Source organism: Poecilia mexicana, unplaced genomic scaffold (assembly GCF_051168715.1).
Source record: "Poecilia mexicana isolate PSO_F unplaced genomic scaffold, ASM5116871v1 scaffold_12, whole genome shotgun sequence".
In the NCBI taxonomy this organism is placed as follows: Eukaryota; Metazoa; Chordata; class Actinopteri; order Cyprinodontiformes; family Poeciliidae; genus Poecilia; species Poecilia mexicana.
In genome coordinates, this window is record NW_028263381.1 from 16,270,971 (window position 1) to 16,286,596 (window position 15,626).

The following is a 15,626-nucleotide window of genomic DNA, read 5'->3' on the forward strand; positions in this document are numbered from 1 at the left end:
TACTCTATACCAATCAGATCTGTCAAAGTAAGACTAAACACGGGTTCTTCGAAGCATAGTTTGTGATTGTTGCCATCCTACTTGAATTCTGAAAATGAATTCATAGAAGTTTCATTGCACTGAATCTAAACCAGATATGTATGTTAAAAACTAGAGTTCTTCCAGTCTGGGACCCATAAAACCGAAATAACAATAGCACATGCTAAATGCACGCTAAAATGTGAACCATTCTCAACCAGCAAGTGTAATGACTGTGTAATCCTTAACCATCAGAACAGACAGTAAATGCGTATACTGAAAATAAATGTGTCCGATTTAGAAGCAACCAAAAAGAGAAAATAAATATGCAAAAGAAAATGTTTTATTTTAATTTCTTCCAAGTGCCTATTAGAAAATAATACAAATTCAATTAAAATTTCTCACCCAAAGCCCAAAGGCAGCCTTCAGAGACACATTAATAAGATTGCATGTGTGTGTGTTTGTGTGTGTGTGCGTGTGTGTGTGTGTGTGTGTGTGTGCGTGTGTGCGTGTGTGTGTGTGTGGTGAAGGCAGCTCCTATTTATAGCAGCTTCTTGAAGACAAAAAGCACACAGCGTTGTGATGGCCTCAGCTGCCTGAGGCAGAAAGGGGGCATTGTGAGCAGGCCTGTGCCCCCCTCTGTGTGCTCGAGCACGTCAGAGTATAAACCAGTCTGGGGAGGCGGCTGGACGAGGAGCGTGAGGGAGAGATCAGTGGGAGAGGAGCTGTAGTTCTCAGAGTATTAACAAATGATTCATTGTGAGTTAATTGACCCGCTGTGAAAATGATTAAACAGAACCACTGTACTGTACATTTGGCCCTGACATCCTTGGAAGAAACTGCTGCAGGACATAGAAAGAGAGAGTGAGCAGCTGTTTGGGCGGAAAAGGGGAAGGAAAAGCAGTCCAGATTTAATTTGTGCAAATTTGAAAGCACGACGGAGAGGAAAAGATCGCTAGAAAAATCAAATCTGCTTTTATTGCCGATTTATCAAATTTAACTGGCAGGTCCTGCTTCTGACATCCTTCTGTTTGATGAGATGTTACAGTAAGTAAAGCCGCCGCGGCTCTGTTGGTTTGCTGTGGGAGGGCGTCCAGGCAACATAAATGCCACTGTAGAGCCCCGAATGTCCTTTCCCGCTGCTGTCAACCTTTGTGGCTGCCCAATGTTGTCACTTTGATTAGGGGTAACGTCACGCAGCTACACCCAGGGACTCAGCTGCTGTCATAGCGGCACACAGTCTACAACCACAAACAGACCAAGCCTTTAATTTTCCCTTGATAGGAACTCAGACTGTATTCACCAGTTTCTGGAAGAGGTCTCCGACCCTCTGGTGGTGGCTCCACTGCTGGACGCGGGGCAAAAGTCCGTCGTAAAACTCCTTGTGGATTTCGTAGAGCTCAGGCACTTTGAAGAAGATGGTTTCAATCTGGGCCACTGTGAGAACAGGCTGGGACGTTGTAGCAGCTGCCTTCAGTGGTTTCATTGGCTGAGACAAACAGAAATTCAGTTCAGTTTAAATCAAACCAGTTAGTCAAAGGTCAATTTTTGATTCCTTATCCCTGGACTGGAATCAAAGAGTCTCCTTGAAACATATTGAGAAGGAGAAAATCCAATTATCCAGTTAAAACACCTTGAATGTATCACTGGTTTGCAGAAACTTGCTGAAATGTCTGAAGCGCCGAAATCGAAACAACTGAACTGAAAGTTGGCAACATCAGGAGAGTGAAAAATGACCACTGTCGCTGGTTTCAGAAGGTGTGACCTGGAGTTTTACTTAAGGAGACGATAATGTTGTGCAATGCAGTTTCACTCACCAGTAAAAGAGCCTCTAGGTGGCTGAGGTATGCTTCTTCTGTGGCCAAGATCCCAGACAGGACCCACTTTCTCATCTCCAAACCCTTTTCAAGGTCACACTCCGTCTGTGAAGAATACAAACATGTCTAAAGCTTAAAAGAAAATGCAACAACTCTAAAGCAATTGAATGATGTTTTGCCTCCTGACAACCTAAATACATGGCATATGGTCCAAACTGTATGAAACCCTGCTTTCATACTTTTTTTTTCTTTAACCACAAAATCTAATTAACCTCAAATGTCCTGACTGATAAACTAAAATTCATTCATCAATGATGGTAAAAGGGTGATGAATAAGACTCTGAGTGTCTATAGTTACTGGCTAACCATGGAGGAGCTGCAGGAATGCTCAATGAAACAAAAACATCCTTTAAAAAAAGAGAGAGAGACATCCGAGGCTGCTTTGCCATTCCGCCATTCCCCTCAGCTGAGTCAAAGCTCACTGAGGAGCACAGACATGAGAGAAAACAGAACAACAGAGAAACTCCTCGGGCTGTCTTGTTTAACCAAAAACTCTGAAATAACTCAAACAGACAGGGTTTCTCCCATGGCAGAAAAAAGGTTGGGGCCTAAATATGTGCATGCAGAAGAAAGACACAAGCTCCAGTGTGGAAGTGGGGGATTTCAGCTCTGTAGGTAATGATGAAGAGGAGAAATGAGGATCAAAATAATCATAGAAAACTCTAAAAACAATATTTTTAAAGGGAGGAATAAACATATTTCAGGTGTAATAGAGATGAAACTAGTGTCTGCAACAACAGATAGTGAAACTAGCTCAGCGGCGCATATGCAATATATTGCCAAATGTATTCGCAGATCTATCGTCACCTGATTTTGACCGACATCAAATTCCTAATCCATAAAGATTAATACTTCATGGTTAGCTTCCACAAGGAGAAGCACATTTGTGAGGTTAGACACTGATGTTGGACAAGAAGGCCTGTCTTGTCACCCAGAAGATGTTCTGTCAGGTTGAAGTCAAGACTCTTTTCAGGTCAGTCAAGTTGAACTTAATGATGGCGATCCATTCTATAAAACTTGTTAACTCTCTTGTTAATCTGAAGTCCATTTGAAGTTTGAAGGTCCGCAGCTACTGCATCCGCAGAAAGCTAGCAACCTCTTAGCCGAGGCTAATGAAACCTCAGCCTCTGCCACCAGTTCACTATTGAACATTTAGTAGTAAGGAAAATTAGCAGCTGGAGCCACTGCATCTCGTCATGGCACTACAGTGGGATTTATTAAGCTGCTGAGATCCTGTTCTTTCACAAACGTTTGTGGAAGCAGCTAGCATGACTTGGTGCTAGGAAGTGCTTGACACAACTGAAATTAATATTTTAATGGTTGCAAATATATTTGGCAATACAGTGTCACAGTTTATATGATGCAAAATGATAAAAAAAAATTATATGAAAATGACATTTAAATCAGTTTTAGTATATTCAGGCTGTAAGTAAGGCAAGTCAATATTTCTCATTATCATAGTAATAATATATATATATATATATATAAAAAAAGCAAATCTTCTCAGTACTTTCAATAAGAATTTCTAAGAATAGCGCTACTTAATGTTGCTTTACATTACAGGGTACAATATGTCGCACCGTGCCTTCTACACTGTTTTTGCACACACTCACGGGGAGAGCTTCGATGTCTGTGGGCGTACATGCATTTATTAAAATGATGGGGCAAATGGGTTTGAAACCGGTTTCCATGGCCACTGCATAAGTAGACGCTGATGCAGATTTCAGGGAACAGTTAAGGGCTGAGTAGATGATGAAACCCTCTGGGATTATTATAGACCGCGTTACATAGGAGGTTGTTAACCTGCAGATTAAAAGCATGACTAAATACACTTTTTTATGATGTTGCAACTCCTGCAACACTATAATTTTTGTAAAAAAATACTACTTGACTAGAGCAAGACATTCATAATTGCATCTTTTTAATTTTGATTTAGATAGTTCTATCGTTCTCCATACAATGAACCACAAGAAATCCAGTGGAGCGCATGTGGCTCCAACAACAACATCTGTGATTTGTACTGCAGAGAAATCAGTGATATGGTTCAAAGGTTTTGCAAGGTTTGTGATGTGATCTGGTAAGCTCATGTTCAGCTTAGGAACCCCTGGACTATCACTTAATTCTGAAACGTCTTTTACTTCTAGCTTTTTCTTTCCTTTTCCTGAATTACTAACCCTACAAACATAAAAACACACCATGCATATTTGTCCAAAGACAACATAAAGAGGAAGCTCGTGACTGACTCTTTTTCTATTATTTCTAACAATCTGCAAAACAGTCATCATTAACTTGGAAACATATCACAAAGTCCACAAATACACACAAATAAATCAGTACACATATTTAACAATTTAACATTTCATTTAAAAGTGAAAATAGATTTCTTTCCTAAAAGTTTTTAAAGCACAAACTACACACTAAAAACAACAACAATGAAACAGTCTGTTCCTCTTCTTGTACAGAGCCTGCAAAAAGTATTCATTAAAGAGTTTTATTGTTTTGATTTTTTTTTGTAAAAAAAAAAAAAAAGCCATATTGTATTGATCATGATTGAATTGCAAAAGTAATAAAAAAGGTAAAATGGCCTATAAGAAAGAGAGCGAATACTTTTTATAGACCATGTAACAAAGCCTCATCTTTAAAGGTTTTACGCTTCAGTGGTGTGATCATTTCCTGTCTTATTTCTCTCTATTATTCTCTTAAACCCCCTTTCATGACAGCAGTCTGACGATGGATTTTGACAGCTTCTGCATTATGTATAACATTGTTTATTGTTCTGTGCTGCATTGTATGTTCCCATTGCTCATTATATATAGGCACTAAAATACACATATAAAGAAAGTATGTATAAAAATACATTTAAATATTTTTTTTTCCTGGGCTATCTTTTAACTGAGGTGTTGCTAAAATAAAATGTAATGGATTTATTACTCTAATGCAGCTCATAATGAAGACCTAAAAAAAAAACAACAACAAAATAAAAATAAGTAGCTGTGACGATGAGAAAAAATGTGTTATCACTCTCAATGCTTATAAAGTAGAAAACATAGAGAAAAAGGTTACGCCATAAAAAGAAAAGACACAGGTTCAGCATTATTTCTTCCATTCAGATGACAGAACATAGAAGACCTGAGTAGATGCCCAGACATTCCATCTTTTATTCATTATGCTGGCAAGTAATGAGCCCGTCTTTGGGACCAGCTTAAAGAGGCGTCTGCGAGCGGCACTGAAGCTACGCACCTAAACAAGAAGCTCTCATGATCTGATTCGCTTCTGACTTGTTTGTGGGTGACTGAGGTTTGTAGAAGAAACAGATCAGTGAAAAAAAAAAAAAAGAAAAAAGGCAGCTCCATAACAGAGTTTTAACAAGATTGAGAAGACAACAATAAATAGTAATCCTGTATTAGTTTTATTAACGCTTTTATTTTTATTTTACAAATTGCTCACAAACAATTTGTGCCATTCCTTTTTATTTAACTCCTGTTGTGATTCATGTCTGCTTGGCTACATCCAAAATATCCCGTGTTGCACCTCGGTTAGAAATATGAATGATTCCAGATTCTCTAGAAAGATTTGATTTCTTATTGTTATTATGTCAAAGTTTCATGTAGCCAAAGCAAGCAGGGGCATGACCTCACCAACAGTATTATATGAGAAGCAACAACAGTGAAATTTAAGAGGCTTTATGATGTTCCAGCTCTGGTAGTCAAACTTTAAAGCTAAAAAAAAAATAAAATAAAAAATCTGCTTTATAGGTTGAGGAAGAAAGCCGTCCTTGATTTACGCTTCTGCAACTCTCGCAGCAAAATAACTGTCTTCATGATCAGTTACCCCTATTCTCCTCTTACTTTCTAACGAGAGGAAAAGTCACAATAGGAGGAAAGAGAAAAGGAGCCACTGACAAAAATCAAATCATCTCTGATGGTGAGTCACCACAGTGACATCATAAAACCGTCAGCGCACACTGGGCCAAATTGAGCCTGTCTGCGCTCTGATACATAAATTAAAGAATGAGACAGGGGCGATGTTTGCGGAGGACTTTTCAAAGGGCAAATAAAAAGCGATAGTTGCTCTGGCAGCCCATGAAAGTCTGTTTGACTGTGCTGGGAATTTGTTAAGGGAGGATTGTTTAAGTGTTGCGTCATACATTTGACTGTCTTTCAGAGGAGGGCTGCTCTGGAGCTAAAACTGCGGTGAAAGAAACCAGCAAACAATTTATGTGATTAGGTAGCAGAGAAATCCATTAAATAATAAATGGATTAGAGCAATATTCATTACCTGTTGATGTCTTGTGCAAATTTACTTTGAAGAATTATAGTATAGAACCTTAGTAATGCCCCTTTTACAATCAATTAAAACCAAACATAATGTTTCTGGGATCCTAGAGGGAATGTTATCATCATGGTACTGCTAACATAGTACACCTTTGCTACCATGTGATCACATCTACACTAGAATTTTTTCTTGAATTCACAACCTGTGTAATTTCCCTATAAAAATGTGACGTTCCTGCACCTCCATCAGTTTCAACATAACTTTAGGGAAGGAAAAACTATCAGAGTTACTATTATATGAGAAGATGGGGGGAAAAAAACAACCCTGTTATTTTAGCAGAAGGAGTAGAGGACTAGTATTAGATATGAGTTTGTAGTCAAATATCTACCTAATATGAATATTTAAAAAAAACAACATCCCATTAGGTGCAATGGTACAACTGAAGAGGGACTACTTATGCTGCCATAGTTGTATATGTTTTTGGACGACTTAAATCTGAATCCTAAGTTCCCCGGTCAAACAATTAAGTCAACCACCACTATTTATTGTCAGATGTAAGCTATTTATTACACTTCTTGTGTCCTGTGAACGCTCCCCAGGTGTATTAAAGATTGAAAGGTTATGAACTAAAAAAATCCTCATGACAACCAACACATACTGTAGATCTCACCGCTCAGAAGCCATTTTAACCTATTCCTTTAAACCGTGGCACCCTTCCATTTTTACTTTCGTCACAAAAAAACTAAGAAAAGCAGCTCTTTGGTGTATATGTCATCTTCACTATAATCTGTAAAGAGTGTCAAACGTTAAATATCGCTGTATCTATTTTTACAAATACAGAAAGGCAGAAGGAAGAGAAATGGAAGAAGGATAGAGATGGTTGTAAAGTTATGGGGATGAGGAATAATTCTGCCAAATACTCTCCCAGAAGCAGTCAATCTCTGAAGGCTAATTTGTTTCTTTCTTGGGTGTCAGGCTGCAGGGTGGAAAAACATGTTTTTATAGAAACGTTTTAATTTAAAGCGATAGGCCTAGAGAACCTTCAGCTGATGAAAAGTTGGAAGGTGAAAAATATTCGCCCTTTTCAGACATATTTGTGTATTCTTAAACCCTGGCTTTAGTTTGCTTTTGCAGGAAAAGTAAAGGAAAGTGTCAGCTGATACTGATGAGAAGACGCGATGGCACACTGACCGACTTGGAGGACTCCAGTGATCCTGAGGAGAGCGTGTCCCGGCTGCTGCGGCTCTTGGAACTGAGGTGCGGCGAGGATGATGGCGAATCGTCAATGTACGGCAGGATGTCATGGTGCCGCCGCTGCTCCTCTGCTCGGTCTGCGTCGTAACCGTATGTTGGAGGAGTTCCAGTGAAATGGCCATCTGTTGAGGACAAAAGCCAAACAGCAATTTAAGACCTTTAAAAGGTTTTTGAAATTGATGCTACGGTATTATGGACATGCAGATGCTGATGTGACTTCTGGGCTAGCGGGGCAATCAAATCTTTAATTTTCCTGACTCAGGCTTCCAGAGTTCTCAGTATATTTTTAGCAATTTCTTAAAGTTTAAATACTAAAGTTCACAGTGGCTGCTGGATTGATCGATGGATAGATGGTAAAGTCAAACTGCGGTCTTGTTCATGCTATAGAACCATGGTTAAAATTTGCTTACCAAGACCTGAGTGAAGTTGGCCCCCCCACCTTCTTCAAATCAGACAAAATTGGTGTCAAACGTTTGTGCTACGTTTGTGCTGGTTTGTGCAGCAAAAATTTTCGTTTGTGCCGCTATCATTTTAAAGATATAAAGAAATCTTTCCAGAGGTCATCCAAGGTCAACCAACCCCCCACCTTCTTCAAATCATACAAAATGGGTGTCAATCAACTCAGCTACATTTGTGTTGGTTTGTTCAGCAAAAATTTTCGTTTGTGCTGCTTTGGCTTTGAAGGATATTAATGAAAGTGTAAAGGTCAAAAGGTCAAACAGCCCCCCCACTTTTATGAAATCAAACAAAATCGGTGTCAAACATTAGTGCTATGTTTGTGCTGGTTTGTGCTGCAAAAATTTTCATTTGTGCCGCTATCATTTTAAAGATATAAAGAAAGTTGGATTTCATAAAAGTTGGGGGGCTGGTTGACCTTTTGACCTTTACACTTTAATTAATATCTTCAAAGCCAAAGCAGCACAAACAAAAAATTTTGCTGCACAAATCAACACAAACGTAGCTGAGTTGATTGACACCCATTTTGTCTGATTTGAAGAAGGTGGGGGGTTGGTTGACCTTGGATGACCTCTGGAAACATTTCTTTATATCTTTAAAATGATAGCGGCACAAACGAAAATTTTTGCTGCACAAACCAGCACAAACGTTTGACACCAATTTTGTCTGATTTGAAGAAGGTGGGGGGGCCAACTTCACTGCTCTCTTACCAAGACATAAAAACTGTCACTTAAATAGCCTGTGCAAAAACCAAAATCTGCATAAAATCCTTTACTTTTACTACAGACATCAAAGCATCCTTGACCTACAAATCACAATTTATGCTCATTATTTGAGGTTTTCTGCACAGCAGTGCACTGAGACAAAGACAGGGAGTTGTGCATTCCATTTACTGATTGGCTTCGTGCTCTCAGAAGGTTGCCAAGTCTGGAAGAGTTAATTTCCAACTCTAATTAGAGTAGCTCAGGAAACTGGGGCACATAAAATTAATTTCTCTTGCATCTTTGTTCATACACCATAAACCATCAAAAGGAAACACCTGAGAAAGAAAACTGAAAACTGCTTAAAGGTTGTTTTTGTTTGTTTTTTTTAAAGTAGAATACAGGGTGGATCATTAAAATGTATTATTGATTTGCAAACTTCTCAAATTTTAACGATGGACGTTAATAACTTATACAGCGATATATGATTCACTTTAATTGGAGTCAGAACAAGAAACAAAGACCAGTGAGCTGTTTGTTCAGCAGATCAGTGCAGGATGTGTGACAGATGAAAGAAAGAACTCTAAAGAGATAGTGAAGAACTTTTTCAAGCACCTAAACGTTTCCTTTTAGGTGCTTCAAATACTGTAGTTTCTAAAAATATGGTATTTTTTATATGCTGAATCAGACTTTGTTTCCACTGAATGTACCAAAGTACAAGCCCTAATTGAGAGATACACTTTTAATATTACTCTGAACCTTCAGGGTGGAGCTTTGTGAAAGAGTACTCAGAATTTAAAATGACTCAAAAAAAAAACTGTATATTTTTTTTAAATGAAACATTTGTCAATATTTTTATATTTCCCTGTAGTTTTGTAGAAGGTTCTTTATCTCAGAGTGTAACAGCTGTAAAAGGTAAAAGGTTCTGGCTGCAGAACACCAAGTTAAAATCCTGGTTAGACATGATGAAAGTCTTCTTCCATAAACTACATTTGAAAGTCACTGTAGTTACTTTTGCATACTGTGTCAATTCACAAGTGTCACACTAAAACACAATGCTCAACTTTATAACAAATTTACCTTTCCACAACATCCATACGTAGCAGCAACAATCTATGTGCAGTTTACGATTAAAGGATTGAAGTTAACAACACAGAAGGAGGGCATTCAGCGTCAAGGCATTATGCCCCCCGATCCATCCATCTTCTTTATACCCTTGTCCCTTAGTGGGGTGGGGAGGGTTGCTGGTGCCTATCTCCAGCTAACGTCCCGGGCGAGAGGCGGGGTTCACCCTGGACAGGTCGCCAGTCTGTCGCATTTATGCCCACCCATGATTTCCAAAGCTCACTGTTGTTGACGGGTGATGCCCGCTGCGCCTTCTTTGACCAACAGCATGCTGCCAGAGGGAACAACCCAACACAGAAACTCTGTGTGGGGCAAACAGCCTCTTCCCACAATGCCAAACCTTTCAGCAAACCATAGTTCCCAGTGTGACGCTTGCGGAGACATTGGTGGTGTAAAAATACCGGGTGGGGTTTTTAAAAATACCCAGTTGAAAATGAGTGAGTGCGCTACTAGAATGTTTTTCTTTCTGGGTTTCTAGCTCTGCCTTGGTGCATTAATAGTAGGCATAAAAGATAAAATAAAATAAAAACTGGAGGTTTCTTTTTTAGAAATAACTTTGCAGCTGTTTTTTAATAACACTGAACACACTCAGAGCATTTTACTATTTAAATCATAGATTTGTTTGGAAAAATGCCATTTCTCGAAATGATGCATGCAGTTTTAATGTAACACAGTCCAAAGGAAACACTAAAGTCTTAAATAATGGAGAAAACAACTATTTGCAGCTGTAAACACCAAGGAGTAAAAATGGGTGCTGTGACTGTAAGTAAAAATAATTAAATGAAACTATTTTTCCATGGCTTGATTTGCAAACCATGGAAATTGCCCTGAACCACTTTTTTTTTTTTTAATTTACACAATTTTTTATGAATATTTTACTTGGGTTTTCACCCATTTGTTGCCTCTCCTGACCTTTTTGTTTCCCCCCCTTCCTCTCGTGTTCCATGAAGGACATCTTACATAAAGATAATAAGCACCAAAAATATCACTGAACAAAAAGACAGGCAACTTATTGATTCCTACTTGGAGCTACTGAAAGCAAAACCTAATACAGGTCCCAGCAATAAAAAAAATAAAACGCACGTGTAAACTTTCCTCTAAAATGCGTGCATGGAAACAGCGTTTGGGAGGGGAACAGCTATAGGGCACGTTCCTGCAGAAGGCGGGGAACTACAATAACACTGGCATCCGCCTAACTGGGTGTTAATGACACTGATGGTGACATGTGGCTGCTCTACAGCATGTGGGAGCTGGTGTTTGTACAAGTGGCTATATTAAAAGATTATTAATGATAATCTTAAAATCTAACTCTCTGGAGCTGATTAATCAAAAATTGTTTTACAAAACCATAAAGTGTTGCTGTGGATAAGGAAACCACATGTAGCAATCAAGATACATGGGTACCATTGAGGTTTATGGTTTTATGCGTTCAGACAAAATAAAGTGAATCTGGTCTTTGCCAGGTTCTTAACATATTTAAACCTGGCCTTGTGTGCACTAAAACACAGCAAATTTTAACCTTTCATGATTCATTAAACATAAACAAAGCAAAAAAAAAAAAACATTAATCATTGCTGCTTCCATAGCAGGTAACGACCAAGAGCTGTTTACTCAAGCACTTTATTAACTGGTCAGCAGCAGGTCAGATCACCTCTATTAAAGCAGGTTCACAGTGTGAAAAATACAGACAGGTGTTGGATAATGCCAAAAAGAAAAGATATCTAAGCAACTGTTCCCCACTATCAAATTAGCAAGGATTGCCCCCTCTGAAGTCAACAGTGAGAAAGGTTTTTCACATCTTCCTATTTTTGTTGAAGAGCCTAGTAAATTTCAAATTATTTTTACTAGCTTGTGATTTATAAAAACACGAGGCTTCTTTTTTACCACGACAATGGAATCATGTTTGCCATTTGTACATCATGAGCAGTTTTATTTAGTGCCACTTTCTACAAAAGGTGAGTGCAAGTAAAAAAAAAAAAAAAAACAGATTCTGGGAATCCACTTGGCTTGTTTTTCATTTCATTTTATCACCGCATGTCAGGCCTCTCTCAGCTCACCCTCTGCCTTTTACTCTGCAACTTGTTTTTCCCTCCGTCTTGGCCACATTTACAGCATATCGACAAGCTGCTACAGTGCGAATGCGAGCAAGTATTGATTTGTATTATCCATTTTCACATATACTCAGAATTAAAAGCTTTGTTTGAGTTGAAGAAGATTCGTGGCCAGGAGACAAACTGATTGCAGTGTTTGTAAAAAAAAAAAAAAAAAAAAAAAAAAAAACAGGGGGTCAAAAGTGTAACCATCAGAAGAAAGCCCAGAGACAATGCAGCACCCGAGAGCCATGATATTAAAGCGAGAAAGGAGGTGATTCTCAAAGGAGGGATAAGATATCCTCGATAGCGAGCTTCCTTTCCATCCTCCCCCATCAGGCTTTCCCCTCAGAGTGCCAGTCATAAATCTGTTCTGCCTGCTGACGCCTTTATTGAACCTACAGAACAGGGCTGTCATCCGAACATTACCATTATAAGCTCTTCCTCAAACACACAAATACATTTACACACTTACCTCAAAGCTCTGTGCAGCCCTATAAGAGGCTGGTTTTACTCAGAGCTTTCCTTCCTAATCCAGCCCTTTGATGAGGGAGGAGAACATAATCACAAGATGTGTTTTGAGACCCCCTCCTCCCCCCCTCTCACACCCCACCCAAAAATCTGATTCAAATTCATCGTGCTTTGAGGGTACAGTGGATTCTTTGGAGGTTTAGTCTGGATGCTGGAGATAAATAACGTGGATCCCTGATGACCAAATAAACAGCAATTCTCATTACTGCTTAGCAGACATATTGTATAAATGTATCATTTATGGAGCTTAGGGAGCAGATTGTGTTCCCCTGTGTCCCCCCCAGCCTTTAAATTTCCAATTTAGAGATAATTTAGCACAAAAGAAAGGGGGTTGGGACAGAAAGTGAAAGAAGAAAGCTGCAGAAATGAAAGAACATCTTCAGCTTCGCTGGAGGGGACAGATCTACCACCAAGCGATCGCCTGTTTTTTCTTCTTCTTCTTCTTCTTCTTCTTCTTCCTGTAATTCTCCTGTGATTGCACAGCTATGTGACAGTAGTTAATTTGATAAATGGGGCAATGGTGTCAAACAGCAGACAGAAAGTCATAAACTGTGCTACATCTACGTTGACAATTAGGTGGCCTTTAGAGAGAAAAATGAGAATGCGGATGTGATCAAATCCCAAGTCAAATATCTTCAAGAACACAAATTTCAAGATTTATTGTCAAATATAAAGATTCAAAGAGTGTCGTTTTCTGCACAGATCCGTCTCTGTGGGGACAAAGTTTGGAGGAAAACCTGGTAAATATAAACCAGTTTCTCCCGCAGCAGGAAATCACACGTTCTCTGCATGAAGACATAAAACTCTTTGTTATTTTTCATCATAAATCAATTACATTGACAATTCTCTTTTTTAACCAACTGAATGTGCACTTGCAGCTAGCCGCCTGATGTCTCTCTATTAGCATACAGGGGACGCGAAGTGACATCAAGCCAAGGTATTGTTTTTGGATCAGATCGGAAAATCTTAGTGAAAAATCACCCAGAACAAGAGCAGCTGATTTTAGGAATAAAAGGTGGATTTATTTGTAAAGTAAGTTTTAAAGATGGCGATTCTTTGAAAATATTTTTCACCAAATACATGGAGAGTAGCAACGCTATGAAAATCAAACAATCAAGCAATCAAAATATGTGTTGTTTTTCTGTTTTAGGTAAAGCCAATTCAATCATGCTATACACTGATGTGAAATAGTAATAATTTGTCTCAATGTCGTCCAACTGTGAGAGTAATCTGTAATCCCTAGCTGCGGTATGATTTGATTAAGAGAGTGAAGAATGGAAACTAGGAATAAGAAAAAAGCTAATCTACTCCAGTGGACACAAAGTCACATGTCTTGTCTAAACAGAGACTAAAAGAGGACTCGCTACTCTACGACAAAAATAAAAATAATAAAAAGAAAGCTTCTGTAACCTCTTTGTAAGCCAGCCTGGAAAAAAAAGTAATCCATCCATCATCTAAACCCAGTTATCCTTGCAGGGTCGCGTGGAAGCTGGTGCCCATCTCCAGGGACGAGTTATGTGGTGAACAAGTTGCCAGTCCATCGCAGGGCAACACAGAGACATGCTGGACAGACAACCATGCACACACTCACAATTCAAAGTAACCGATTACTCTAAACTCCTCCCATCGTCCAAGAACAGAACCTGAAGAGAACCCACAGATGTTCAGGGAGAACATGCAAACTCCATGCAGAGAACGCTTTGTTGCTGCAATGTTCTTTAAAGACAGCATTAAACAAAAAACATGTGAAAACTAAAATAAATAAATAAAAAAAGGATAACACAACCAGTCGCACAGTTGTGCCCCAGTATCCCTCCATTCTGCGCTTTCCTCCCACATTTTCTTTAATCACAAACGACTAATAGAAGAGACCTTTCTTTTTTCTCAACTCAGGCAGATGTTCAGTAGGCGCACCTACTGTTCTTATCCTCAGAGACAAACCTTTGATTCTATAATCGGCTGCTCTGTCTTCCCCATCAGCTGCTAAAGTCATTAGAAAAGAGACTCATTATTCCAGCCCCTGAAGCAATATCTGGGAAATAAGTGTTTGAATTGCTGAAAAGTCACACAGACATTCTGATTAATATTACAGCGTGCTTAATCATCAGCTTCACTCACAAATATGGATGCTGCTCATTAGAAATATGTTTTTTACAAGCAAAGATAATAAAATATTATGAAAAACGTAAATGCTTTAGAAATAGACTAAGGTAATTTTTATAGGGGTAGACATTCTGAGAGCACGGTCTATTCATTATAAAGAACAGTTTGCTTCTCTCCCAACTTTTCATCCTTTTTCTTCTTCATTTCTCTTGGTCTCTCTGTTTTCTTTTGACAGAGCAGGAGCCAGTTCACAATCTGACCACAGCAGTAAATCTTGAGGGCAGACCTCACTCCTCTGACACACTAACTAATGTCCTACGAGCACCGTGATGATCACGCGTGTTTCTGTGTGGGAGGAGAGCAACCTCATTAATTTTATCTACGCTGAAGCTGCCACTTAAATCTCCATGGTTTTCTGGATAACAGCCAGTACCTTATCATTGCTAATGTGTGGGTTTTGAATGCATGCATTCACCTGAGAGAAAACCAACTCTTCTTTATCTTTGAATAGCCATGTTACTTTTGGATATGAAATAGTATAAAAAATATAAGAAGAGTCCTCATAAGCCACCATGATATTGGGAAGTCTAAAAAAAATGGGAATATTGTTTGTTTATAGCAGATAAACAGTAAAAGAAAACTGTGACTTTAAAAAAAAGGTTGGTTTCAATACAAACTGTAAGCTACTGAAAACAAGTTATGCAACATAACACAAACTTTCCTCTGAAAATGACGGCTAGCTGGAAGTAAAAACTCAAAGTAGTAGGAAAACTAAGAAAAATGTTGAATTCCTGTTTACATCAAGACTTGAGGGATGATTCTTTACAACTGAATAGCACTATAAACAATGAAGAGCGAAATAAAAACTGTAATACAATGTTCAAATATACAAGCCCATGACGGCAAGTAAGATTTTAGCTTTGAGGGTTAGCGGTAGCATTTTAAGCTAAATTAAAAAAATTTAAGACACGTTTGTTCTCACTGTGTTGTCTTAGACAATGAAAACAAAGTATCAATTCCTCTCAACAGATGATTATAATATTAACTTTTTATTTTATTTGCTAGCTAGAAAGTCTGAAGACAGAACTGCACGTTAGCTTCACTAGCTATGGAAATCAATCTGTTTTGGGGGATGCTATCACACAATGGCAGGCGTTTGATCATATTAATGTGTCTGGTGCTGTAAAGAGGCATTC

At 38.6% G+C, this 15,626-nt stretch overlaps 1 protein-coding gene across 1 annotated transcript in view; it reads right to left on the reverse strand.

The window, feature by feature from the left end:
• bcr (BCR activator of RhoGEF and GTPase) overlaps positions 1–15,626 on the reverse strand; it is an 83,910-nt gene that overhangs the window by 26,278 nt on the left and 42,006 nt on the right. The window contains exons 2-4 of the mRNA XM_088011018.1: positions 7,362–7,546; positions 1,836–1,940; positions 1,322–1,507 (exon numbers count right to left, since the gene is read on the reverse strand). Of these exons, the coding sequence (XP_087867144.1) occupies positions 1,322–1,507; positions 1,836–1,940; positions 7,362–7,546 (476 nt within the window). The remainder of the gene's footprint in view (positions 1–1,321; positions 1,508–1,835; positions 1,941–7,361; positions 7,547–15,626) is intronic.